This window comes from Cupressus sempervirens, chromosome 1 (assembly GCF_028749045.1).
Source record: "Cupressus sempervirens isolate cs-2001-9-10 chromosome 1, ASM2874904v1, whole genome shotgun sequence".
NCBI lineage: Eukaryota > Viridiplantae > Streptophyta > Pinopsida > Cupressales > Cupressaceae > Cupressus > Cupressus sempervirens.
This window is the reverse complement of record NC_143118.1, coordinates 70,291,223-70,319,053: the sequence shown is the minus strand read 5'-3', so window position 1 is coordinate 70,319,053 and position 27,831 is coordinate 70,291,223. Positions and strand designations below refer to the sequence as shown.

Below are 27,831 nucleotides of genomic sequence, written 5' to 3'. Positions count from 1 at the left end.
CAACAAGGGGTCATGTTTCTGGTTTTTTTTGCCATGATGACCATTTGACCGTCATATGTGCTTGCCACTTGCTAACGTCAACACTGTATCATCACATCGATTGCCCTTCTAGCTAAGTTTGGACCTGTATGTGGTTTTGCTTGCCATATCTTGCTCATCTAGACTTGGTTTTTGGCAAACAATATATCACCAGAAAGTTGATTTCAAGCCTATCATAGTGGTGCAAGTATTTTTCAATTTTGATTTTTTTTAATGGCCTTTTTTGCTGTCTAAGTCTAGAGTTCCTTTTTACACTCCAGAAGACATATCTTGAGCATCCAATCTCTGATTTAAGAATTATTTATATCATTGAAAACATCTTTCAGACCTCTTTCTAGTGATGATGGTTGTTTTTCCAAATTATGCTCCATGAACATTTTATTAATTTTTTTGCATTTTTGCATTTTGGTGGATATCTTGTTTATTTCAGGTCTAGGGATCAATTTCCTTGCTTCAGTTAATTCTCATAGGTTGTACTATCTATTATATTAACCTTATGTCTCTTATGATCTTTGTTTACATCATTTGTATGCACTTAAAGAAAATGTCATATTCCATATTCCATTTGTATTTTCATTTTAGTATTTTTGTCTTGTTTCGCCTTCTGATTTGAGCAATGTCATCTAAGGGCACTCATATAGATTATTGTATTCTTGGGATTTACCCTATCTTGTGCCTCATTGTACATACACTACTTTGATTAAAATACCACAACGGGTTGATGTTTTGCCTTTGCTTGTCATCTTCCTTTGTCTAGTAAGTTTCCCTTCTGTGAGATTAGCCTCATGACGTGTTTGAGATTGATCACCTTAGTACACACAAATGTTATTTTGTGCATCTTGATTGTGGTTCCTTGACATGAAGTTCTTTTGCCCCACTTTTTTAGTTGCCTGTCACCTCACCCTTATTTGCATTAGGGGGGTTCTTTTGTTGTTTCTCATGTTTGCTTGGTTCGATGGAGTGAGCTATGTATTCAATATTTGTTCCTATGTTTACCATTTTACCTAGGGTAAATGAAATGGTTATGGTTACAATTAGGGTTTAACATTAGAGTTGTCATTAGTAGTACATTTAATTATCTCAATCTCTTATATAATATAATATGCCAAGAGTTTTTATACGATAAAAGATAGCTTATATATATACCTATTATAAGCTAGGTATTATCCCACAACTATTTTATTACCTCTCTAATCAAATAATTAGAGAAGAGAATTGAAAAGATGATAAGAGACCGAGGTAATTAAATAGCTCTTTGACTGTTTAATTATCCCATGTAAAAGCTAGGTATCACTCCTCAACTATTAAATAACTCGTTAACTATTTAATTGTCTCACCCATAAGCTTCCTATAATCCCACAACTATTTAATTATCTCATTCTCATAATCTTTTGAATTATCTCATTCTCATAATCTTTTGAATTCTCTTCTCTATTTTTTGATGAAGAAAACAAGTGCATAATATGATTTCCAAACTCCAACCTACACCATATATCACACTTGACTTGGGCCATGAGTTTTCTCACCATTGATCTTGGATTGATGATGGGGACACAACCCAAGGACAGAATGGACACAACAGAAAGGGAAAATTATATTAACAGAGAAAATAAGCTAGTACAAACAATACAGAGAAAATAAACTTCAAAACATGCCCTAAGGGCTTACAATAGCATAAACCTGGAGATAATTTCTCCTTTTAGTACCTCCTCTCAAACTCCACTCCAAACTGGCTTTTACAATGCCAAAAATTTTCTTAAATAGACCCCGAAGGGTTAAGGACTAGGAGTACATTCTAGAAAGTGCTAGTAGGCATCCACCGACCAAATAGAAGGTTCTAGAAGCTGCGTTAGAAGTCGGTGCAAATCTAGAAGAATCCAGAAACAGTAACCGAACTTTCGGAAGGCATAACTTTTGAACCGTAGCTCCGACTGACAAACCGTTTACATTTTCGGAAAGCTCTCGAAGCGCTCTATAGCCCTATGGACCATCTTTGCTTGTCCCCCATTTTTCGACCCTTTTCAAGGTCATTTAATGCCCCTAACCTGACTTTGAAGCATTCTTAGGAGGTCTCCAAAACCCGAAAAACTGCAATAACTTTCAAACCGTGGGGCCTTTTGACCTGATTCTTTTTCTGAAATGCTCTAAATCACAATTACATTCATCTGGCCAATTTACACCTTCTAGGTCACCAAAATGATGGCTAAATTGCATGCTCCTATTTTTTCAGGATTTTCTAGCACACTAATAGTAGAACTGTGAGAGTTGGAACCTTTATTTGACCCAAATGGGTATCCAAAAATGTAAAGACATGAAATAGAAACTAAGTCTAAGTACATTTTTTTTGGGTGACAAAGGATTGCCCTTATAACTCTGGATGCTCCTGCATCAATTGAGGATCTCATGCATAAAAAGATTGGTACCGCCTTAACTTACCCAAACTTTTAAAGATTTGTTGCTTTTAAAGATTTAAAACTTAGAAGTCTTCTTTGTCACTCTCTCTAGTTTATCAATTACATTCCCACCTTCTCTCTCTCTCTCTCACACACACACACACACACACACACACACACACACACACACACACACACGAGCATAGAGAGAGAGAGAGAGAGAGAGAGAGAGAGAGAGAGAGAGAGAGAGAGAGAGAGAGAGAGAGAGAGATTTTAATCAAATTGGATGGTGATAAGGTAGTGATTTACACAAAACCATCTACTTAACACTCATTGAATCTAGGTGATGCTCACATAAATGAAGCATTGATACGCCCTGAGGGATCAATCATCCCAATACTACTCTAGCTCAAGCAAGCTTAACTACAAAGTTACCTCCATGGTAAAACCCACCTTGCTTGCAACCCCATTTGCAAAACCTTCACCAAGTGTTGTAAATGATTTTCAATTTTTACCTTAGGCATATTTTTTAATTTGCTTAAATAGACCGCATAACTTGATATGATTTTTAAATTTGCTAAGACTAGTGTCAATTATTAAGCAAACTTTTAAATTTTAAATTTTATTTTACATAGATGACATAATTTTAAGATATTTTATGATTTTTAATTTTGTTAAGGTTAGTATTACAATTATAGTTACATTTTTGGGTTAGTATAACAATTATGCTTACCATTTTACCTAGGATAAATGGGAGGGTTATGATAACAATCAGGGTTTAACATTAGAGTTATCATTAGTATCACATTTAATTATCCCAATCTCTTATATAATAGAATATGCCGAGAGTTATCTATACCTCTCTAATCAAATAATTAAAGAAGAGAATTGAAAAGAGGATAAGAAAACAAGATAATTAAATAGCTCTTTAACTGTTTAATTATCCCACATATAAACTAGGTATCACTCCACAACTATTAAATAACTCGTTAACTATTTAATTGTCCCACATATAAACTTCCTACAACTATTTAATTATCTCATTCTCTTATCATCTTTTCAATTGTCTTCTCTAAAATTTTTGGTCTTGGAGGATGAAGGATCTCACCCATAAAAAGATTGGTCTGGCCTCAACTTACCTAAACCTCAAATGTTTTGTTACTTTTAAAGATTTAATTTTAAAAGTAAAATAAAATAAAAAAAGAAATCTCCCAAGCTACAAGGGGGCCATTTTAGTCGTGATTTCACAACGTTCATATGGAAAACATAGATGTCGTAAGGATGAAGATACCTTTTCCTTGGAAAATGATGTCGAACCACGAAGCTAAAAAAGCTGCCCTTTTCCAACTTACGAAACAACATTTTCTCCATAAATAAGAGGAGGCTTAATAATTTAGTAAATAATAATAACTATGCCATAACTTCCAAAACCCTAGCAATGGCGTGGACCAAACGGCACATGTAAGCGTCGTGATAAGCGTACGGAGGAAGACCCCACTTAACGCACCTCCAACTCGGACCAAGATCCGGCCGTCCATTTCTTGTACTAAGGCGATCTTGGCCGTCGAAAACCCTACCGAAAGCCCTCGTTTTTCGCTTAGAGAAAAATCCGATGTAATGGACATTAGGGTTTGATTAGAAATTGAAGAAACGTGACCGTCGATCTACCATCGGACGGTCCACGTAGAGCGGCGGAGTCGCAGTGTTTTTTCTCCTTTTAATTTTTCCCATTTTCAGTATTTTAATTTTTCTATGTGGAGGAGGAAGAGGTATTGGCTTGACGGTTTCTGGATGCGATTAAACCCTAGTTCGGATGAGTTGATTCAGTGGGTTAATGAAATTTAAAAAAAAAATTAAAAAAGGGGAAAAAAATAGAGGAAGTGAAGGCAGATGTTTTTTCCTGACGAAACCCTAAATGGAACGACGGGTGTAACCACGGATTTGAAGGGTTCGGAGCATGAAAAGTTCACTGCCAGACTTCTTTTCTTAGATCGACTTAATGAGCACTGTTTTGCCCGAATCCTACAAGGTATGTACAAATTTTTTGCCGAGCATATGGCCGTTCTGTGTGATCATTGAAGCCGACAAGGCTGCTCTGGTTGGGTAAACATGGAAGATGGATAGATGCAAATTTTAGAGCAGTTATCTGGCATTTTAAACGAAACATTTCAGGGTTTTAAAGGGGCTTTAGACCGTGGCAGAATGTATAATGGGTGGTCGTAATAGTCTCTTCTTGTTGGGATTGTTGGTTAATTTACGGATAGTTTTTAATAGATTTCTTAAATGGAACAAAACACGAAATCTGAAGGTTTGGTGGTACCGATGTCAAGATCGGAAGGGTTAAAGGCGGAAGATCCAGAGCTGGTGGAGGCGGGGACGGAGGATAAGAAGGGCGTGAAGAGAAAACATGTGCACATCAACTCCAAGTCGAATTATAAGGCACCCACGCGGCGGAGGAGATCTTTAGAGAGCTTAAAAAGACGGCCAGGTGGCGTTTCTGCGAGAAATACTCAGGCGACTGTGAAGAAGAACCGACGGAGCCTGGAGGTGGGTCCCTCTCGCTCAGGAACTGAGTTGAATTCTCTAAAATTAGGAACCCCCGACGAAGGAAATGATGTTGGTAACATTAATGTTCAGGAGAGCTCTGGCGATTCTGAGCCTCTTATTAAAAAAATTAAGAAAAATTCTGCAAAACGAGTTCAAAATCATGCCAAACGAACTGCTTTTGTTAATAATGATACTTCCCTTTGTACAAAGCAACCCAAACACGCCTCTGATGTATCAGAATTTCAAAGAATATCAAAACAATCAAACGGTTCTGCTCAACATGTTGACAATTCATTGGAAATTGGTAAAGGCACCATTCGTAAGAAGCACAATTTTCCTGGTTTGAAGGATTTTGCCAAGAAATCTCTGCGAACATCAAAAAAGAAGAAAACCCAACTTAGTGTACTGGATGGTAAGGATACTCTTGAAGTGGAAGCTGCAATGCCAATTGCACTTTCTCCTGTCAAATCTCCTAAGATTTCTAAGGAAACAATGACTGTGGTTCATGTCTCTGATCATGAGACTGAGCAGAAAGTAAACAGTGAAGTGCAGAATGTTGCCAGTGCAAAGGTTCCCAAGATATCAACATCGCCATCTTCGTTTGAGCTGGCATCTGATGCCTATGAGCATGAGATTAAGCAGAACTTTTCCAAGGAAGTAAGCAATGCTGCTACTCTGAAGTGGAGTAATCATAAGGCTCGGCAGAATCTCTTGGGCAGTGGAAACAGAACTATAGCTAAAAGAGCGACAACAAATGTATTGGCATTCCAGTCAGGCGATGGAAACAGGACACTTGCTAAGAATGGGGCTATGAATGTGATGCCAGCCCAGTTGGGCAATGTCGTTGTTGATGAGCAACAAAGTCTGGAGCAGAATGCTGCTAGAATGTTGTCATCTAGATTTAGTTCAAATGGTGGTGCTCAAAAGATTGCACAACCAATTATGTCTGCTCAGGCTTTAAATTTGGCTTCTGTGTTAACTGCAGCCGAGAAGGATGAAATTGCTCCAGTGCAGGGTTCTGGGAGAGCACTCAGGCCAAGGCAACGGAGGCAAAGGCCCAATGGCCCAAAACGATATGCAGAGATTTGTTTCAGCGATTCAGATGCTTTTCAGATTTTGAATAGGAGAATTAAGGTTTTCTGGCCTCTTGATAATAAGTGGTATTATGGCCTGGTCAAGAGCTATGATCCAACAAATAAGTTGCATTATGTACGTTATGATGATCATGATGAGGAGTGGCTTCAGCTTAGAGATGAAAAGTTCAAGATTCAGTTGCTTCCAGGTGAGGCTGATGGATTTGTCAAATTGTTGGAGAAATCTGGCAATGGTAAAGTTGAAGGATCAGTTAAAGACAGTATTCAGTCGGAATCTAAAATCCTTCCTTCCTCAGAACTAAATAATGAATCAAAATCGGGTGGTTTTAATAATGACTCAAATAGGCACATAATTGATCATAATTCCTCTGAGATGGCTCCTCTCAGTTTATTGGATGCTTGTAATAAATGTCTCAGGGGTGGTCTTGTTGGCAGTGATTGCAACAATGGTAGCAGCTTAGGGAATGATGGTAATGCCAGTGTTCACAATGATGGTAGTAGTCTGGGACCTGTGAGGGGCATTTCTAGTGAACAATCTCCATTTAGTAAATCCAGCAAGAAAATTTCTGGAAAAGTTTATGTCCGGAAACGTTACCGAAACACTAGTTCTAAGGATGACACTGATGAGGGTGGTAAAAATAAAGTTGGGGAGAAAGTGAGCAGGTTCCAAAAGCATGTGATACCCGATATATATGTGGACAATGAGGGACAGAAGGTTGTTCAAACATCTTATGCTGACAACAGATCAGACTTTGGAGATACCTTGAACCAATCTTTGCTTGGCAGTTATGTCAAGCGTGCACTGCAACCTGGGCTATTTCATAGATCCAGAATTGAATGGGATTCATATAGTGTGCCAGATAAATCAAAGCATTTGCATTCTGTTGGTGGCAGTGCACATTTGGGACCGAAACAACATGAAGATGACGTGGAGGAAACAATTACTTCTGCATCTTTTACACGCAAGGACCTGCCTGATGGAAGGGGCTTTGAGCTCTTGCAAATTAGCAAAGGCCGTGTCATGTTTTCTGATCTTTCAGTCGTTTCAGGGATGGATTCTTCAGGTCATGGTTCTGCAGGTTTCTCAACTTGTCTTTTTGTTTTTCCAGAGGAAGTGGATATTGGGAGCCAATACTTATCTTTATGGACTACATTGCGATTAACAAATCCCAGGTGTGGACTGCCAAGTGTTTCTTGTCATAGTAATTTGATCTTGAGGCGAAGTGGAGTCATCTATTCTGTATGGCCAGATGCCTGGCTAGAGATTCTAGTGGCAGATGACTTTATTGGTTCAAACATATTTTCCCTAGGAGATTCTCTGCCAAATGTTGTCAATGCTTTTGCCCATATTATGGCTACATTAGTGAGGCCCTTGAGAAACCAATATTCTTGCATGTCCTTAGAGGCAATGAAAGTCATGAAATTTGAAGTACCGATTCCATCAGTTAGTTTCAGATTTTCATTATCACAGGGATGCAGCAACCCTCTAGAGTTTGTTGTTTATGATATTCAGGGAATTACAAGAGCAAGATTGAGGCATCTTTTAAAAAAATTAGAAGCACTTTGCTCTGCCAGCAAATATTCGTGTCTCCAGAATCCATGCAATGCAAATTCGTGGTTCCTTAATAGTTGTAACAGTCAGGTATCTGGAATGCTAGCCTCAAGTAGTTTGGTGATGTTTGTGGAGGATAATGGCATTGCTTCAGCAGCCAGCATGCCTGTTCCTTTATTGGAACCAAGGGAAGGCTTGTATGTAAGTAAAATTCTATCTTATTCTGCAGATGGTTTCTCTGTTTGTTTATTGACGTTAAGAGCAAGCATTTAGATCTGAGTTAGGCTAGAAGTTAAAATTTTGTTTGAAGTGTCTCATGTTCTTTTGGAGTTCTTGTTACTGCATACCTTTGTTGTAAGGGAGACTGATGCTAATTTTAGTTATTTCTGTTGGATACAAATTGATTTCGTCATACATAGCATCAACGTTAATGCATGCATATTCATTTTCCAGGTGCTGCAAGATATGAATATTGATTACGTAGATAATCGATTGTCTCATGGACTACAAAGTGCATCTGTTTGGAGGGGGCATGCACATGTTGCTCATCTTGATTGTGGTCGAGTTGTCCCACCATTTTCCATTACCTTTGCTGCCGCACCTAGCTTTTTTCTAGGTTTGCATTTGAAATTGTTGCTTGGTAGGCCTGTTGCCCCTAATAGCTGTCAAAGATATATTTCAGATTCATTGGCACTGGAAAATTGGGAAATTATTAATCTTTCAGATGAGGACGGCTTAGATGTGACCACCGCAAGGGATTCCTCAACAAGAACCGGTCAGACTCTTAATGGTTCAAGACAGCTCTATCTTGCAACTCAGGAAGGCTATGCAGATGGAACAGTATATGGTGGGGATCTTGCTTTGGATTCCAGTGCTAGATTATGGCAAACTGCCAAGCTTTCAAAGGTAGATGTTGATGCTTCCCCTATAAGCATTGCCGATGGCTGTGTGCCACGATCATCATATTCTGAGTTTAATGTCACTGGCACTTCTGCAGGTGTCACAGCAACGCCAGATAAACATGAATCTTTTATGCCTGGAAATGTTTTTAAACTTCGGAGATGCCCAACAAATAGAAGCTCATGGCGGCTTACTGGCAACGCAAGGCCTAGTTTTGTTCATAGAAGGAACTTGCCTGTTGCAGAGGTGGAAGCTAGGAGCAGTTTCAAGGATGATGAAAGAGAATCTCCTGCAGAACAACCTTTCCATGGTTTCTTTGATAACATTCATGTGCAGTCAGATTCAAAGGCTGGCCAGTCAGCTGCTTATGCTGAGACACTAACAGGTTTGGGTGATTATTGGTCTCAAGAAAAGTATAGCGTGGCATCTTCTTCAAAATTGTGGCAAGATAATAGGAATCAATATGTGTATAATAGTTCCACAGAACCTCGAAGACGCCGTGGTGGGTATTCAAATCTGATATTCTCTGATATTGCTGATGACATTCCTTTCAAATACAGAGGGCATACGAGAAGGGGCCGGCCTTCAAGGCAAATTAGGGAAGAGAAGCTTAAGAAATCTGTGGAGAATTCTTCGGATTTGAGGTATCTGGATTCTGTATCCTGTAGTGCAAATATACTGATTGTAGGAGTTGACAGAGGTTGGAGGGAATCTGGGGCTCAAGTTATACTTGAAGCTTCAGCTCACAATGAATGGACCCTTTCAGTAAAGTTACATGGATTTACCAGATATACCCATAAGGCTCAACAAGTTGTACAGTCTGGGTCAACAAATCGTTACACACATGCCATGCTGTGGAAGGGTGGGAAGGACTGGAGCTTGGAGTTTCCGGATAGAAAGCAGTGGGCATTATTCAAAGAGATGCATGAAGAGTGCTACAATCGGAATTTGCGTGCTGCTTCGGTGAGGCACATACCAATACCAGGAGTGTGTGAGATAGAGGATTATGATTGCAACTCTGATTCATTTCACTTTGTGCGACCTTCATCAAGATACATTCGGCAGATGGAAAATGAAGTTGAAATGGCTTTGGCCACTTCGCGGGTTATGTATGACATGGACAGTGAGGATGAGGAATGGCTTGGTCACCTAAACAATAGTAGGATTGGTGATGGAGGCTGTGAACCAGGTCATGTATCAGAAGAGACTTTTGAGAGAATTATGGACTTGTTGGAAAAAGCTGCCTATACACAGCAACGGGAGCTTTTGAACAGTGATGAAGTAGCTGACTTTTGCTGGGATATTGCAACTGTCGAAGTTGTGAAAGCTATTCATGCTCACTGGCAAGAGAAGCGATGGAGGAAGGGAATGGCATTGGTTCGACATTTCCAGGTGATGATGCTTAGTTATTTTTGAAATAAGATGGGTTAGGTTTTGTTTTGTTTTTCTTTTCCAGCTTTTTGTTTACAAATTTAGTGTACTCATGCAAATATCACGTTCTTATTTGTTTAGCCTGCTTCCTGGGAGCGATATCAGCAACAAATCAAGGATTGGGAATCACAGATGAATGAATTACAAAATTCTCCAACAGCAAACAAACATCAGCCAAACCTTGAAAGACCTCCTATGTTTGCATTTTGTCTAAAACCAAGAGGATTGGAAGTTCCAAATAAGACACAAAAACAAAGATCACACAGGAAGTTTAATGCAGGACAGCACATCACTTTAAGAGATCAGGATAATGTCATTAGTCCAGGTACTATTTTCTTTCTGTATAGTTTGAGATGTAGGTGGTACAAAATTGACAATCGAATGACATATTTAATTCATTTTTTGTTGGTACTTTGCAGCAGCCAGAAGATACAATGGGGCTAGCTTTGGTGAAGACACTTCTTCAGATGCGTTGGGTATCTTTCAAAACTCTAGCCCTTCAGAAATTGACACATATTCTCAGCCTATGAGCTTTGGTGCAGTTTCTTCAGAGGCAACTACACAAGTGGATATTATGGATGTTAGATTCAAGATAAATAAGGAACACCAACGGAAGCAGAAGATGAAAAGGAAATCAAAGAAGCTGAAAGTTTTTGTGGCTTCTAAAGATCCACAACAAGAGGGAACTTCCCATTGTGAGCTGGATAAAAGAAAAGAACATTTTTCTTATGGTTGGGATACTTCGACTTGTGATCAACAGAATAACTCATCATTCATAGTCCCCAATCATAATCTTTCAAGTCCGAATTCTACACATCCCCAGGCTGGCTTGGATTTTGATGCAGAGCTAAGGGTACAAGAGGCAGCAAATGCTGCATGCGCTGCAGCTGAAGTTGCTGGTGCCAAGCGTGCAAGGGCTCAGAGGCTGCTTCAGAAGGCGGACCTTGTCACACATAAAGCTGTTGTAGCTGTAGTCATTGCAGAGACTATACAAGCTTCTGAAAGAGACCATCGAGAAGAAACCAGCAACATGCTCGAAGAGTCTCGAGGAGCATTTTTTGGGCATTGGCGGCCTTCAAGGCTAGATACTTCTGTTCCAAATGTTGATGGAACAATGAGACAGAGTAGAACTTGTTCTGTGCCATCACCTTTGTCTGGGACAAACTGTTTCACTGCAAATATTCAAGCAGATGTGATGCCAGTTACAACTGTTGGATCCTCTTCCAGAAAAAAAGATTCAGATTCAAATCAGGTACAAGAGGAGCAACTCGTGTCAAATGATGCACTGGTGCCAATGACTAGTTGGGGTCATGAGATCAATACATGACTTGAAAATACAGTCTATTAGAGATGTCTTTTTTGAATATCTTCCTCCTGTGGGAAGTCAATATATTTTTCTTGCACCCCTAGGCAGGGTGCTGATCTGACGTTGCCACTTTCAATGAAAATTCTTGGCTTTGCAGGTGCAACATAACAACGGAAGTTTCATCTGTCTTTTGTAGCCTTTGGAGAAAGAAGGTTTGTAGATTTATTGTCACCATGAATCATGTACAGAAAATTGTTTCCATAACTGTTTACTATAGTTGAGCTTTTGGCTCAAAATAAGATTTTGCTCAAGTCCATCATTTTTTATTTGCTAATGGATACTTGGCAACCAATCAATATTACAAGAGCAGAAGTTACACTGAGTGTATTTAACAATGAGAATCTGTAAGTAACAACTATAAGCCATATTAGTAGGGTTTGTTGGGATTCAGATGCTCACTTGTATGTTGATTAGCTGTAGAGTGCATTCATAGTTCCACTCTGCACTGTGTTTATAGTGGCTCTGTATATTCTTCTTGCAGGATCATTTAGTTTATTTTAACACCCGTTGCTATATACCGACTGGCACTTCATTTTGGAAGTGATAGCTGTCTTATGTGAAACTCAAGGGTTCTAGTGTATTGCAGAAATAATTTTAAAATAGTTTGGGGACAAAAGGCCTACACGAAGATTAATTGTTTTGTGTAACCATAAGACTGTCAAGTTGGAGTCCTAATGGGGTAAAGAAATGAGGACTGAAAAGGATAGGGTTTTTAGAAGTTATTGCTATTTGGGTTTTTTTAGTGCACATCAGATTTATCTTTGCACTTGAGAGCGATGGCAGTTTATGGTGAGCAGCGGGATATAAATTACCATGATCAGTTGATTGAGAAATGACTTTGCTTTGATGTGAGATGCATAGCCTTTTGATGCAGGCTATTTCTTTTACGTTCTCTCCTATTACCACGAACGATCTTTTTTGAACTTATTAGTATTGACACTTTATATATATCTGGAGTTAAATGCATTTTTCAGTTTCTTATTTACAAATTTTCTCTGTAACGTTTTAGAGGAAGTTGAAAATAAAAATGATTACTTTTTAAAGCAACAAGAAGTTGTTATCTTGCCATGCAAGAAAGTTTAACAAAAGAAGTATTTATTATTCTTTTTGCCATTTCAAAGTGCAGTTTCTAATTTTCTTAACAAGAAGCTGTTTACCACATCATCAGAGAAAGCTAACCAAAAAGGAGAAGTTATAGTCCTTTTATGCCTTTTCAAAGTGCAGTTTTTAATTTTTTAACTTGTGGCTTGCAAATTCGTGCGATCCATATCCCTTTTACTGTTTTTTAAATAGACGTTAAGAAAACTGGTTTTTAATTCTATTACGATTCTACAACAGCTTGCAACTGGGACTTTCGTTTGATTTCATTTTATTGAATGTATGCGTGATCAATAAAATAAGGAGTGCTATTCTTGGTCTCTTTTGACACAGGATTAGAGGAAATTTCTTCAACACAGTTGATTTCATAATTCTTACCATAGGTTTGAAATCTCAGAAGGCTCTAAATTGCAACCAAAACTACTGTACTGATTAGTGCTCTAGAAGCTGAAGTAGCCTCTTCATTTTTGTTACCTAAAGCTTCTATATTTTGATAATGGAGGACATTTATACTTTCCAGTTTACACATGGTTCATTATCACCATGGTTGAACATTTGGCTCGAAGTAAGATTTTGCTTAGGTCTATTTTTTATTTGTTAATGATTACTTGGCAACTGATCAATATTACAAGAGCAGAAGTATCAGTGAGTGTATTTAACCACGAGAATCTGTAAGTAACAACTATAAGACATAATAGTAGGGTTTGTTGGGATTCAGATGTTCAATGAGTATCTTGATTTTGGTGAAGTGTACGTTCATTAGGCCCTAGGATAATTTTATCTATGTTAACATCTGTTGCTGTATACTGACTTGCACCAAGTTGTTTAAATCGTTTTGGAGGTCATAGCTGTCTTATGTGAAACTCAAGGGTTCTATTTTATTGTAGAAACTGTTATGAAATAGTTAACGGAGAAAAAACATACATGAATATTTTTTTTTGTGTAATCATAAGATTATCAAGTTGGGGGTAAATGAGAACCGTAAAGGCTAGGGTTTTAGAAGTTACTGATACTTGGGTTTTTCTTAGTGCACTTCAGATTTGTCTTTGCACTTGAGAGTGATGACAATTATTGGTTAGCAGAGGGGCTATAAATTCACATGATCAGTTGATTGAGAAATGTCTTTGCTTTGATGTGAGATGCATAGCCTTCTGATGCAGACTGTTCCTTTTAAGTTCCCTCTCAACCTGACATTCTTATCGCTGCGAAGGATGCGTTTCAATTTATGTAATATCAACACTTTATATCTGGGAATATAAAAGCTCTTTTCAGTTTTTAGAGGAAGTTAAAATTGAAATGAGTTCTTATTAAAGTAATAAGAAACTGCTTATCTGTCATACAAGGAAAAAAACAGGATATACTATCCTTTAGGGCCCGTTTTGTTGCTGGAATTAACCTGGAATAAGGAAACGGGAATAGGAAAATTGGAATAAATCTATTCCAATTTTGGTCCAATGCAAGAATAAATCTAATTCCTAAAAAGACCTGAAATTCGATTTATTCTCATTTTGGGCCAAAATTGGAATAAATCTATTCCAATTTTCCTATTCCTGTTTCCTTATTCCAGGTTAATTCCAGCAAACAAACGGGCCCTTATGTCATTTCAAAGTACACCACATTCATTGATTTCATTTTAATGATGGGATGTTTTATGATTCAGAGTAAAATATTAAGTTCTATTATTGAAAGATTGAAATCTGAGGAGATTTTAAATTGCAACCATAACTTCTGTTCTGATTACTGCACTAGTTTTTGTTATTCTCTATATTTTGATAATGGAGGACATTTATAGTTTCCAGATATTGTAGTTGAACACCTGGCTAATTGTTTTGAGGCTAAACCCTCCATGTTATATGTATCTGTTTTAGTGGCTTCAAAACAACCCTTATACTTCTCAGACTGCATTTTGAAGCCACACACACACACAAACACACACACACACACACACATATATATGTGACTCCGCAAGTCCGAGGCAGAGTTGGCCTTTCCAAGGCAAATGGCCTCTGGACTTGGATTCGGTGGAGTCCTGGCAGAGTCCACGTGGACTCACCGAGTCCCGAGCTCAGGACTCTCGCCGGCGGGTGCAGCTTAAAAGAGCATAAAACAATAAAAAGTAAAAGAGCAAGACACCCGAAATCATGGGAAGGGGCAAAAAGTGATTTTTGTTTATTGCACATTGTTAATGTGAGCCAAAAAGCTCTCTTAGGAAATGCTACAAAAGGGATGGAAATACCCTCTTTCAGCATAGTTGGTTATGCTTGGAGATTGAATGAAATTGTGAAACTTTGGAGAATATTTCTCTTGGGCTTGGAGGACGCAAACCCTTTATGCTGTCGATCTTGACGCCATTGAAACACATGGTCTTGGATCTAGTTCAGAGCTAAAATGTAAAATCTGTGTTTGTGTTAATTGATTTAAGTTGCCCAGGGTTCAACTTCCAGAATATGAGGTGTTGTGAGGCATCAGCAAATAGAAGTCTTGAGCTTTCTATCAGTCTTCATTGGAGCTGTATTTCCAAGGATGTGGTGTTTTTATTCTGGCCGAGTACTACTTGCTGACTGGCACTAAGAATGAGAGACAACTAAGCTGGGACTTAACCAGTGCTGTCATATGAACTCACAGTTTTCTCAAAAAACACAAACATCTGCATTTCAGGGTACATTACTTGTAGAAGAACAGCTAAGTGAATTTATATAGTGACCAATCAAGCATTGTGGCCATCTGGTGTTGGGTGTGAATCTAGAAAGAAGCTAAAAACAACAATAAACATCTCTGGGTATGCAGATCGAAATGTGGAGACAATGATATATTTTCTATTAATTGGGACCCATAGCTCAGGCCTGGAACCTTTCATACCATGGATTTCGTAATCCATGAATATTGTAGACATTTGACGCTGCAGTGACACTATGTTTATTACTTTATAGTGTTATTCAGTTTTTTTCTTTCAGAAATTCGTTTTTATACTGATGTGATCTATGCTAAATTGTATGTGTGTATTAAGTAGCTTCTATTTATCTCAATTATTGTGTATTTGATGTTAATTGACTAAAAGATGCATGAAAAAATCTTAAAATCTTGAAAAATCTCTGAATTTCATGGGTTTTTCAATTTTCTGAGTCCTTGCTGAGTCTGAGTCTGAGTCCAAGTTGGATTTTGACTTTCTGGGTTAGAGGCGAGTCCGAGTCCCGTAACACTGATATATATATATATATGTTTTAGTGGCTTCAAAATGATCCCTATACTTCTATATCTGTTTTAGTGGCCTTATATATATATATGTTTTAGTGGCTTCAAAATGAGGTCTAAGAAGTATACGGGTTATAAAATTAATCACTGTTTGTTTTTTCCTTAGTTACATATATCTTTGCATTTGAGAGTGATGGCAGTAATAATTAGCAGAGGGGCTATAAATTGTCATATATATATATATATATATATATATATATATATATATATATATATATATATATCTGTTTTAGTGGCTTCAAAATGAGATCTGAGAAGTATACGGGTTATAAAATTAATCGCTACTTGTTTTTTCCTTAGTTACATATATCTTTGCATTTGAGAGTGATGGCAGTAATAATTAGCAGAGGGGCTATAAATTGTCATATATATATATATATCTGTTTTAGTGGCTTCAAAATGAGGTCTGAGAAGTATACGGGTTATAAAATTAATCGCTATTTGTTTTTTCCTTAGTTACATATATCTTTGCATTTGAGAGTGATGGCAGTAATAATTAGCAGAGGGGCTATAAATTGTCATGATCAGTTGATTGAGAAATGACTTCGTTTTGATGTGAGGTGCATAGACTTTTGATGTAGTGTGCTCCTTTTTAAGTTCCCTCTCAGTCTGACATTTTTATTGCCCTCAAAGGATCTGCTTTGATTTTATGTAATATTGACACTTCATTTCTGAAGGAATATTAAAAACTTCTTCAGTTTCTGATGCATGATTTTTTTGTCTAATGTTTCAGGGGAAGTTAAAACTAGTTGTTATTAAAGCAATAAGAATCTGTTTATCATGTCATTCAGATTGTCCCTTATGGTATTTCAAATTGCAGTTTTTAATTATTCAGAGGATCCCAAATTCATGTTGTTGCTATCCCTTTACTTTTTCTTTCAAATACATTTGAAGAAACTGATTTCTAATTCTGTTATGATGCTGCAGTCCCTTGCAACTGGCACTTTCTTTTTAAATTCTTTTTATTGAATGGATGTTTGGTTAATAAAATAAGAAGCGCTATTCTTGCCCTCTTGTGATACAGAAATTGGTCCAGTGCAGTTGATTTCTTCACTCTTAAAAGTTGAAACCTCAGAAGGTTCAATATTGTAGCCATATTTACTGTGCTAATTAGTGCACTAGAAGCTGAACAGCTTCATTTTTTTAATTTTCTATATTTGTGTAATTCTAGACATCACACTTCCCAGTTATTTAATGCATGGCTAATCCTTACATTCATATTTCTGTTTTTGTTGAAATTTAGCCATGACATGCAGCTGCCAAAAGTGTACAATTTTGTCTGGAGAGCATTTTGCCCAAATATATATATATATATATATATATATATCTATTTTTGTTGAAATTAGCTATAACATGCAGGTGGCAAAAGTGTCTTTAGTTTAATCTGGACATGGCATTTTGCCCAATTGGGTTATATTTGAGTTGTGCTTTGCCCGATTGGGTTATATTTTAGTTGTGCTTACTCCATCAGAATTTGTCTGGGATATCTGCCTGGCAGGGTGCATCTATTTCTATCTAAAGTTAATTGGGACTCAGATCTAGCCTTGCTCAATTGGGCTAGATTTGAAGTGCATCGATTCCATTGTGATTCTCCTGGGTTTTTCTTCGAGTCAGTCAAATTATGCCTCCATTATAATGTAATGGCAGCGAAGGAGAATTTGTATGGTGACATCCATTGGATTCTCTTCTTTGTTTTTATATGCACATGGATGGATTGCTGTCTAATATAGTCTCTTGTTAAATGTGAGTCTATAACGACGTTATTTCAATGTTGTGTGCAAAAAGCTAACAGAGCCAGAAGCTCATATGTGTTGGTACATGTTGCTAACTTTGTTGCTCAAGCATCAAGGCGTAGTTGGGTCCTAAGCTTGCACATTGTCTGAACATTTGTTTTGTAGACATCGATTATTTGTTCATTGCCTATCCTATCTTAGTGCATTTGGCCAAGCATGGTGAAGTCCATATTTTTATTACAGATTCTTAAACAAGCTGATGTGCCAGACAAATCGAGGCTTAATTTTTCTGATTATAATGTCTGGTTGATGATTCAAGCATGGTAGAATTCCCTATCAACTCTTTTATATCTTACTGATGGGCCATGACGGGTTTTAGATTTGAAAGATAAAACGTCAATTGATAGGACGAAGACAAATAGTTTGCAGTTTGTGTGAACATGCAGGTCGATTTTATCTGATGCTATGTTGCAGTTCTTGTGTACATGTAAAAGAACTGGCATTGAATTCTATAATTTATCATTATAGAATTCAAAATATTCGACCCAAGTAAATAACAACAGGCATTGCATTTTTTTTTAGTTAAAGTCATCAAATTTTCTTTGTGAAAATGGTTTCACTTTCTCAGAATAATTGATGCTTAAGAGTGAAATATAGTTGATCATCGTGGATATCTGTCTATTTTACTTGAAGCATAAAATGGTGAGACGGTATGGATAGATTTTTATATTGGTGGTAAGAATAAACGAAGGAGTTACATCCATTGGTTCTGGGGTAAAGGCATGGTAGATGTGGAACTCTTATATTCAAATCATTTGTCCGTGGTGCTGCCTTGCTGTTCTTGTATGCATTTAAGTACTTGCTTAGAATAGTATCTGCAGTGTATTTTTTAACTTGGCCCTGCTTTGGCTGGTTCTAATTGGAGAAGTGTTCTGAAAGTGAAATAGAATTGCAGCTCATCTCCATAATCAAGCCAATTAGCTGACTGGGCTGGAAGTTACACAGCAATTGTTTTTGATCGGTAAATATTGATTTTATTTAATGTTTTAAAAATAAGATTATCCAAATAGATATGATTAAAAGTTTGTGGTTTAAGATCTCTGAGAAGTCCTGGAAACACCTCAGATCCCCATAAACCAGTAGCTTGCCCACGACAGTTTCTATCTACCTCATATTTGCTATTATAAGCATATAAACACAAGGATAACCTGCCCATGCAGAGTATCCATCTCTACCCATACTTGTTACTATAAACACGTTAACATAGTAAACTTCAGACCTTCCTCGACTACAAACATGTACCATCTGTTTGCAAAACTTGACAAAAGGACACTAATTTGGGGCACCAAAATTTAGAAAGCTTTCAAATTTGCAGGCTGCATCAAGTTTTTAGTTTGTGTGCTCTCATGGCACCCAATAGGAAGGGTCGCTGAGTGGGGAACCTCTGAGACATGCAATCATTCTCCATTCCATGCTACAAAACCTTCCCTTGATTTTGCTATGCTATTGCTATAAATGCTCCCATCCCATATGTGAACTCATCCCATACACGCTCCTTCATCAAGTGGGCATCAATAGAACAATTTAAATTCATTACTATCACATTTGGAAAATAAATTGGAAATTAAACCTGCAAACATTTTTGATGTGTGGGGCTTAATCGCCAAATATTTTTGTAACTAATACCAGAACTTTTCCACTATTTAAACATATCTCTGTATAATTAATGTCCAGTGGGGGAGCATCATGGGAGTTGCATATCTTTACCACTGTAACCAATGGGTTATCTCCTCGTTTGTGGTCATATGGAAATGGATGCTATTAGGTGCATTATATGGCTCTGTGTTATACAAAGCTCGGTCATTGTATTTTTTATAAAGCTTTGAGGGAAAAAGTGCGAAGATAGTGTTCGCAAGTGAATGCCATATGAATACACGATTGGTATAGCTGCTAGTGTTAGTGACAAGTTTTGGTATGTCAAGATAGGGGAAAATGCCCAAGTCCACCCAAGACATGCATGGCACAGTTGTTGCCGATGACAACATACATGATTGGTATAACTGCTAGTGCTAGTGACAAGTTTTGGTATGTCAAGATAGGGGAAAATGCTGAAGTCCAGCCAAGACATACATGGCACAGTTGAACAGTTTTGATCAACAACGACAAAGGATTTATCAGATAAGTCTATAATTTCAGGTATATGGTGTATGGAATGTATTTGATCTACTTTTATATGATTACCAAAGTTAATATGCGATGCAGTATGAGATGCAGTAGTGTGAAGTGGCACATGTTCTACAAGACTGTTACAGAACAATTTTTGTTGATTGGGCAATTTGGCTTAGCAAATTGAATTGACTTGGCAATTCAATTATTTAGCATTGTTGGGACACATCCACGGACTCAACTCTTGGATAGCATGGATTGATTTTGTATTTTGGTTAGTATATGGACATGTTTTATAAAGACTAGTTGAAGCTGACAAAAAAAAAGAATCTGCGTGGTCTAAAGGAATTGTAATTTGTTATGCGAGGATATGGATGAATAGGTAATGCTGTTGTGATGTGTGAGCCTGGATGTTGAATGTCAGAATATAGCAGATGCAAACTTTATTGGAACTAATCAAACATTGAGATGTTATGTATAGTTCAAGCTTTTGTTGTAATACTTAATTGTATTGGACAATAAGTCCTTTGAAGGTGGCTATAACTTTCGCTCTCGAGTAGTGAGCTCCCCTTTATGTTATCTCAATTTTAACAGGGTTGCAAACCTTTAACAAGTTCTAGTCCCCTAATAGGGGTTTATGTATCAAAGGTAATTTATCAATTCTCAATAGGGACATTTTTTAGATTAGTGTATTATCTTGTGGGTTCAATCTTTTGGAACAACACTTTGGGCTGATATCTCTAGTACACCATAATTACAAATCTAATATACATCCAAAGTAATTGAACTGTTAACTTTTTTAGCAAGTCTAACCTTTGAGTGAGATTACTTATTGTAATAAAAAGGCATCCCATCCTTAAATAATCTGAGAGCTATGGACATCCTATCCACAAGTGTAGCACACATTTGCATATGTATATAAAATAGGTCATAACAATTGTCATAGCTTTAGCTCGTTAGTGTACCTTGTCACAATTGACACATGGCAACAATTAATTAATAAAATATCACCAAATAAGATTCCAAGATTGACAATCTTTAGCTAGATAACAAGTTATTTAATATTTAATTTGTTGTAAAATGATTATTAACAAAATTAAAATTTCAAAAATATTTGTAGCTACTTTGATGAGCCCATAGGAAAAATAGGATGGGTTAATATTGGTCTCGAATGTATTATATTTCATAAAGAGGACATGTCATCAATAATTTAATCATTAGCTTTAAGATTACTATTGAGTTAATTACCTCACATGATCACCAATTTGTTTTCAAGTAAAGAAGATAGTATTTCTAGATAACATATTATTAATTAATTATCTTTACTATCACTGCCTGTGCATGGCCATCTCAAAAACCCCTGCACGCACTTGAGCTCGAGCCTAGTTGTGCACGTTGTAGGCTATTGTTGTTTTGTTGTGCAACCTGGATTGGGGTTTCCGTTGCTGTGATCGCCAATGGTGTTTTGAGTGGGACCAAGTCTACCTCTATGGGGACCATGGTGGATGACTATCACCCGATCCCTCCTCCTTCAGCAGTTGAGGGTTTTGTTTAGGGCTTTCTTCTACTGGTCTTTCTCCATTGGCTTCTACTGCAGATGATGTGATCTTGTATGAGGCTAGGGCTTGGAAGGAAGTTGTTGTGCTGGGTACCAATGGACCCTCCTACGCCTAGGCTATTGGCAAAGGTGAGGGTTTGGGGGTTGGCACTAAGTCATCAGTGTCCAAGCCCTTTCCTACTTGCAAATCTATTGTTCTTGATTTGGATGATGAAACTATTTATGAGATTATGCAAAGGACAGAGGCTCTGGAGAAGGACATGATTATATGTTGTTTTAGGGTTTTTTGGGCTTCTCTAAAGGAGCTTCATGCTTGGATTGTCAAAAACTGGGAAAGTACCCTATTGACCCAAACTGAGTAGCTCTAGGTGAAATTCCACTAGAAAGTTTCTAATACTCCAATTCTCTAACAACTTGAGACTCCTTCCTATCCAAATCCTCTGAAATAGCCAAGATCCCAAATTTATCGAGTGACAAGAGCCAAATGATTCAGAGTTTGCCTCTTCCTAATATTAATATTTACCCAAAAAGGACCTTTTCCATTTCTTAAGCTACCATTTAACATATTTCAATTTCTTAACAAAGGAATACTTGGTTGTACCATAAGTCGGGCCACTATCTTTCCATCTTGAAGCCATGGAATCCTCGAGGGATGGGTCCTAGAGCTACATAAGGTAGAACTTAAATGGATAAATTTTAGGAACTGCAACCAAAGTAGCTAAAAATTTAAGAGGCGAATGATCTGAGCTCCTCTAATCAAGAATTTTAGAAGCAAGGCTTATCCTACCTTTGACCCAAAAACTAGAGTTAAGGAATCTATCCAACCATTTTGAGATAACACCTTCTCCCCCCTTCTATTATTCAATGTAAGAAATCCATTAGCCAATTTGACATCAATTAAATGTAGGATGTGCATATTATGTCAAAAAGCTTAGGGGTCTAACAAGTAAGCTCACCCCTTTTCTTTTCTAGGGTTGACACAAAATTGAAATCACCCAACAAAACCCAAGGAAGGAAAGGATAACCTTCTCTAAAAGAGGGAATAAGAAACTAAATCCTAGATTTTCCACAAAAAAATCATACAAATTAGTAACCAGAATAGTCTCCCTAGTCTCCAAACCAGAAGCAAACATAGAAAGAGACAAGGGGCTAGAAATCCATCAAAGAGGAACAATCTTCCTCAGATCCCAAAAGATATACATAATACTATAAATTCCTAGAGAACTAATACATTGACACTTCCCACGACGCCAAATACCAAAAGCACAAAGAAACATAGAATCAATTGAAAGCTTACTTTCCTAAACACAAAATATAGATGAACAATGAACTTCCACCAAATCATTAATAGACTTTTTTCTAGGGATGTTATTCAACCGCCTAATATAGATGAGAGAATGACCATTGAGAAGACTAGGAGAAGTGAGCCTCTATGGGATTGAGAGACCCAAAATACACCAATAAATTCCCAACTAATTTAATCTTCTTGTGACCACTTTTCGAGAAAGTGTCAAAAGAATTTTTTTGAAGGACATTTAATGTAAACCAAAAGCTATATAAGACCCTTTACCTTTCCACTTGCTTTCACTTCCTTATCTAAAGCTTCCAAAATAATATAGTCTTGTAAATATGGAAGTTCACCTAGAGCTGTTGAGTCTAGGTTAATAGGGTACATTCCCTACTGCTATCCAACATAATGACTCACATCAATAATCTGCACATTCTTAATAGTCATATTAGAAGAGATGTTGATAGGGATCCTATCTTCCAAGGCCACAATATCTAGGACCTTAAACTTGTCAAAACCCTTGTCATTCTTCCTTTCTCTATAGGATCACTTTTGTCTCTATCCCTTAGTCTAAAATTTAACAGACACAAATCCATCCTTATCAAGGCCATCTGCATGCATTGGGGATTCCACCTTGCTTTCATAATCAAATTGTTGCACCTGCATAGAAACTCCTAAATAGATTTCCAAAGAATATTGTGATAGATTATTAAAATCAATTTCAACACAAATTTGGGCAAAGGAAATTACTTTTTATCAAGGGTTTGCTAGAATGTTGTAACTAGCCTCACAAAATAAGTTGAAGCGTTCACAAGTAATCAATTATGAAGGTTGAATATTTCCATTTATGGAAACACTATTAGATGGTAAGGTTGCTTGGAATTGTTTATAGTTTTGGTTTCTGTTTGATGAGAACATTGCCTAAGTACAATTTAGAAAGCTGTTAGCAGACATAATATTTTGATCAAAAAACTTAGTAGTAGGATTGTTATTATTGGCTACAATTTTGGATAATAATGAAATTGACTATGTAGATGATATAAATATGTTTTTAGAGTTAATATGACAGTTAGCATATGTTTGGTTGGTAAATGCGAAGGTAGGTCTATATCACATGATACATGATAAGAGGCAAAGATCATACATTTTGGCCTAAGGAATTGAATTCCCTTGTCAATTCAACTACTTGGCAATGTGGGGATGACATCTTAGATATTAATCCTCAGTCAACAAATTTTGGTAATCAAATTTGGAAGAGTGTTACATGTTTCATCTCCAAGTCGACTGGACAATATAATTAGAAGGGTATATAAAGAGGATAATTTGATAATGCTTAGCATGGAAATATGATGTACATAATATGAAAAGTTTATATATGATGCTATGATGCTTTTTTTATGGTTAGATGCAAATTGTTGTATGGACAAAATCAGATGCAAGATACAAAGGACTAATCAAATATTATAGATATCAAAATATCTTTGTAGAGGAGTAATCTCCATTGTATTACAACTCCTAATAGGGTTGAGACCTCTAACAAGGTCTAGTCGTCTCACAAGGACTAATTCACTAAATGTATGTAATGACTCCTAATAGGATCAAATCTATTGGGAACTTAATAAATGATAGTTGTTAGGGTTGTCATTAATGGAAATAAAACATGGTTTTTGAGGTAGCATAAGTCAAGGATAAGTTTGGAGAAAGGATACTTAGAAAATTGTCTAAGTATAATACTGGTAACAAGAAATAATCATACAATTTGTCTGGAGAGCTACATAGAAGACACATTATGCTATGTGTGCTTATAGACATGCAATATGGACACCATAGAACATGTGGTTAAGGCCGCTAAAGTTTTTGTTGCAATTTAGCTATATTTTGGAAAGTTTTCCAATGAGAGGATGAACACCACATAATAGAGAAGCAGTTATAATACTAAGTTTTGGTTAAGGAATTATTTTGACTTGTCAAAATTATTGGTTGACAAGGTTAGGCTGACTTCATAAAAGTTAACTCTTACGTGGAAAAAGTTAATATGATGATTTGATAATGCACTAGACTTAAAAAGGTTGTCAACTCAATTTTTTGGGTATAAAGGAATATTTTTTGTTTAAGTGGAGTTGTAAATTTGAATTGTTATGATATGATTTCTATATATGCATTTTGTATGTACTGTATAGATGCAAATTTGATTATCAGAGCAACATAAACTATTGTATGAAAGATTGTAAGTGTGGAACTTCAAAGACAAATCAAATACTGAAGATATCAACACAATCAACGTTTTGTATCTATAACTTGTAAATTTGTAAATGATGTTTGGGTAGTCTGCTCATCTTGTATTTTATACTATAATTACAACTCCTAATAGGGTTGAGGCTTCTAACAAGGCCTACTCCTCTCACAAGGACTGATATACTATATGGATGTAACAAACTCCTAACATGGTCAATATCTTTCAAAAGATGCTTTTGATTAGTGGATCATTTTGTGGGTACCATCTCCACCAGGGCTTTCCCTTTGCTAGGGTTTCCCTAGTTAACGAAATATGGTGGTATGAGTTTCTTTATGTTGTGCATGGTTTTAATTTTCAATTTACTGATTTATGCAAGTTTAAGATTTGTAAATGATATCCATAGTTGGGCAGAAAGTTGTTTAAAGTGTATACTTGATTTATCCCCCCTCTCAGTCATACCAACACACTTTACTTTATAATAATTGGTATTAGAGAATAGATACTCAGAAGAAGTTTAAAAACTTGAGGGAGATTACCATGGATTCATAACATTTGCAGCAGAATCTTGAAGTAGCCCTTGAGGAATTAGACCTAGTTAATTATTAAAGGAAAAAGTTGAACAAGCTAAAAGATGCACAATATTTAATCCATGAATTGAAATATCACATGAGAGTACAAGATATAAGAAAAATGAATCACTTGAAAAAATTAAGGATTATAAGTCAGCTATAAAGCTTAAAAAGGAAAATGAAATTATGAAGCATGAACTTTGAATCACAACACTATAGATGAGTATGATTGAAGATGAATAAAGAAGCAATCAGATTTGAGATCTAAGAATATAGATATGATTTCACAACTTACTAAGGTGACATCTGAAGTTGAGACTACAAGATTGAGATATGAAGAACTAGATAAGTATAATACTATTGTGAAAGGATAGCTTACATAAAACAATCAACATCTTGAGAAGTTGTATACAAGCACATAGAAACTTGATGAACAGATAATGACACAAAGAACTATTGGAGATATGACATGACTTTTATATGTTGAAGAAGAATCATCTAAAGAATCTTAAGTTATAAAAGAACAAGAACTTGTGAATCAACAACCTAGTCATGAAGCAGAATTGAACAATCAAGTACAAAATCAACCTAAACAAACTAGAGATCCAAGGAGAAAATTCAATGGAAGATTCTTTGCATGAAACCATATTGGACGCATGAAGAAGGATTGTATAGATATTTATTCTAAACCCTTTCTGGTTATTATTTTGATTGCTCCATTTATAGACATAGATCTAGTGAACATAGAAAATCTAATCAAAGATTAAATATGAGTGTATCACCTAATCTAGTGGTGCCATGAAGGAATACTAATTAATAAATAAAAGCATTCACAATACTAAAACAGTTAACACTTATGATAGGACCAAAGTTATCACCAAGAAGGAAAGCAAATCAAGAATGGTAGGCTCCTTATGGTATAACCTATTGTAAGAATTTTCCTTAGGAAAAAATTCACTCAAGACCAAGGAACTCAAACACAAGCACAAAATAGACTAGAGTATGATTAGAATAATTGTATAGTATTCAATTCAATGTCCAAGTACACTAGGAGTGCCTGAATATAAAGGCCTCTGAAATGCTTCTAGAATGCCTAGAAGCTAGCAACATGATAAGTCTTACAACTAGGCACATGTCCACCAGGTGTGGGTTGTCCTCCATTTAGCACAGGAGTAAGTGCGATGATGAGAGGATAAGCCTACAAAGGTATAACATAAAAAATAATGTTGTAGACACCATGTGCTTAATTAGGAGTGCAAATAACTGTGTTGTCTACATGAAAACTCAGTTAATTATGCAAACTCCAGTGTTGTAGACACCATGTGCTGAATTAGAGTTGCACACTTCTGTGTTGTCAACATGACAATTCATAAAGGTACGCAAACTCCTAAGTGTCAACCTAAGAAAATAATAAAATAATGCAATAACCTAAGTAAACTTAAGTAAAGTGTAAATATTAAATACTTATTTACATCAACACCCCCTCTTAAGTGCAACTTAGGGAAATGCACTTAATCTTACGAATGCATGATGGGCCCTGATTATGAGGCCATGTTAGGTACCCATGTACAAAAGTAATGCTCTACATACAATGATGCAATGTAATCTCTCATAAAGCAGAGAAAGAGGGAAAACCTCATGGGAAAAACCCTTCTCCAAAAGGAGAGATAAGTACAATAAAAAAGATGAGAGAGAAGAAGACCTTAGATGAGGAAAAAATCCCTCCCAAAAGAAAGAAGAGAGAAGTCAAGGGACTCCCCTTTTTGCAACATCTCGCAACCCCAAGAGATCTCACAAATGAATACACTTGACCTCAGTGAAGGGTTTGATGAAGATATCGACCACCTACTTTGCTGTAGGACAATACTGTAGTGAAATGATCTACTCATGTATCAACTCTTTGATGTGGTGCATATGAACCTCAATGTGCTTCATCCGCTGATGTTGAAGTGGATGCTTAGAGATCTCAATAGCATCTTGATTGTCACAATGAATAACTGTAGGTTTGGATAGATCAAATCCAAACTCCTTTAGGATGTGTTGTAACCAAAGAGCCTTTGTAATTGCATTGATAGCGCCTCGATACTCAGCCTTTGTCGAAGAAAGAGAAACATTATTTTGCTTCTTACTCTGCCAACAAATAGGGCCGAAACCAAGGTGAAATATGTAACCTGAAGTAGACTTGTGAGAATCAATGTCTCATGCATAGTTTGAGTCTGTGTATCCAATTGGCTGAAGTATTGTACCTACTGCATAATGGATCCCATGTGTATGTGTACCCTGTATGTAGTGAAAAATGCACTTGGCAGCCTTCCAATGAAGCTCATATGATTCTTGCATGAAGCGTGAAACCGTGCCAACTACAAAAGCTATATCAGGGCATGTATGTGCCAAGTAGATGAGACTTCTAACTAACTATCTGTATAATGTAGCATCAACAAGTGGAGTAGTACACTTAGCCTCTAACTTGACACCATAAAGAAAGGGAGTAGGAGTAGGCTTGTAGTCAATCATGTGAAATCTAGAAAGCAAGTTAAGAGCATACATGGGTTGAGAAAGTGTGATCCCTGTTGAAGACTATGTGATCTCAATACCAAGGAAATAATGTA

General features: G+C 36.7%; 1 protein-coding gene across 2 annotated transcripts; it reads left to right on the top strand.

Moving 5' to 3' along the window:
• The first annotated feature begins 4,075 nt into the window (after positions 1 to 4,075).
• On the top strand, positions 4,076 to 11,657 carry LOC149576193 (uncharacterized). 2 transcript variants are annotated; one of them, XM_089816620.1, is made up of 4 exons: positions 4,076 to 7,826; positions 8,079 to 9,917; positions 10,038 to 10,281; positions 10,379 to 11,657. In XM_089816620.1, exons 1-4 carry the CDS (start codon positions 4,716 to 4,718, stop codon positions 11,281 to 11,283), a joined length of 6,099 nt encoding a protein of 2,032 aa, XP_089672746.1. In that variant the 5' UTR covers positions 4,076 to 4,715; the 3' UTR covers positions 11,284 to 11,657. The 2 variants fall into 2 exon arrangements, with proteins under 2 accessions (XP_089672746.1, XP_089672744.1); XM_089816618.1 differs by having other exon boundaries at positions 10,376 to 11,657.
• The last annotated feature ends 16,174 nt before the right edge of the window (positions 11,658 to 27,831 follow it).

Coding starts and splice junctions, on each gene's coding strand:
- LOC149576193 (XM_089816618.1), top strand. CDS start 4,716: ATGGAACAAAACACGAAATCTGAAGGTTTGGTGGTACCGATGTCAAGA. Junction 7,827..8,078: donor AACCAAGGGAAGGCTTGTAT/GTAAGTAAAATT, acceptor TTCATTTTCCAG/GTGCTGCAAGATATGAATAT. Junction 10,282..10,375: donor GGATAATGTCATTAGTCCAG/GTACTATTTTCT, acceptor GGTACTTTGCAG/CAGCCAGAAGATACAATGGG.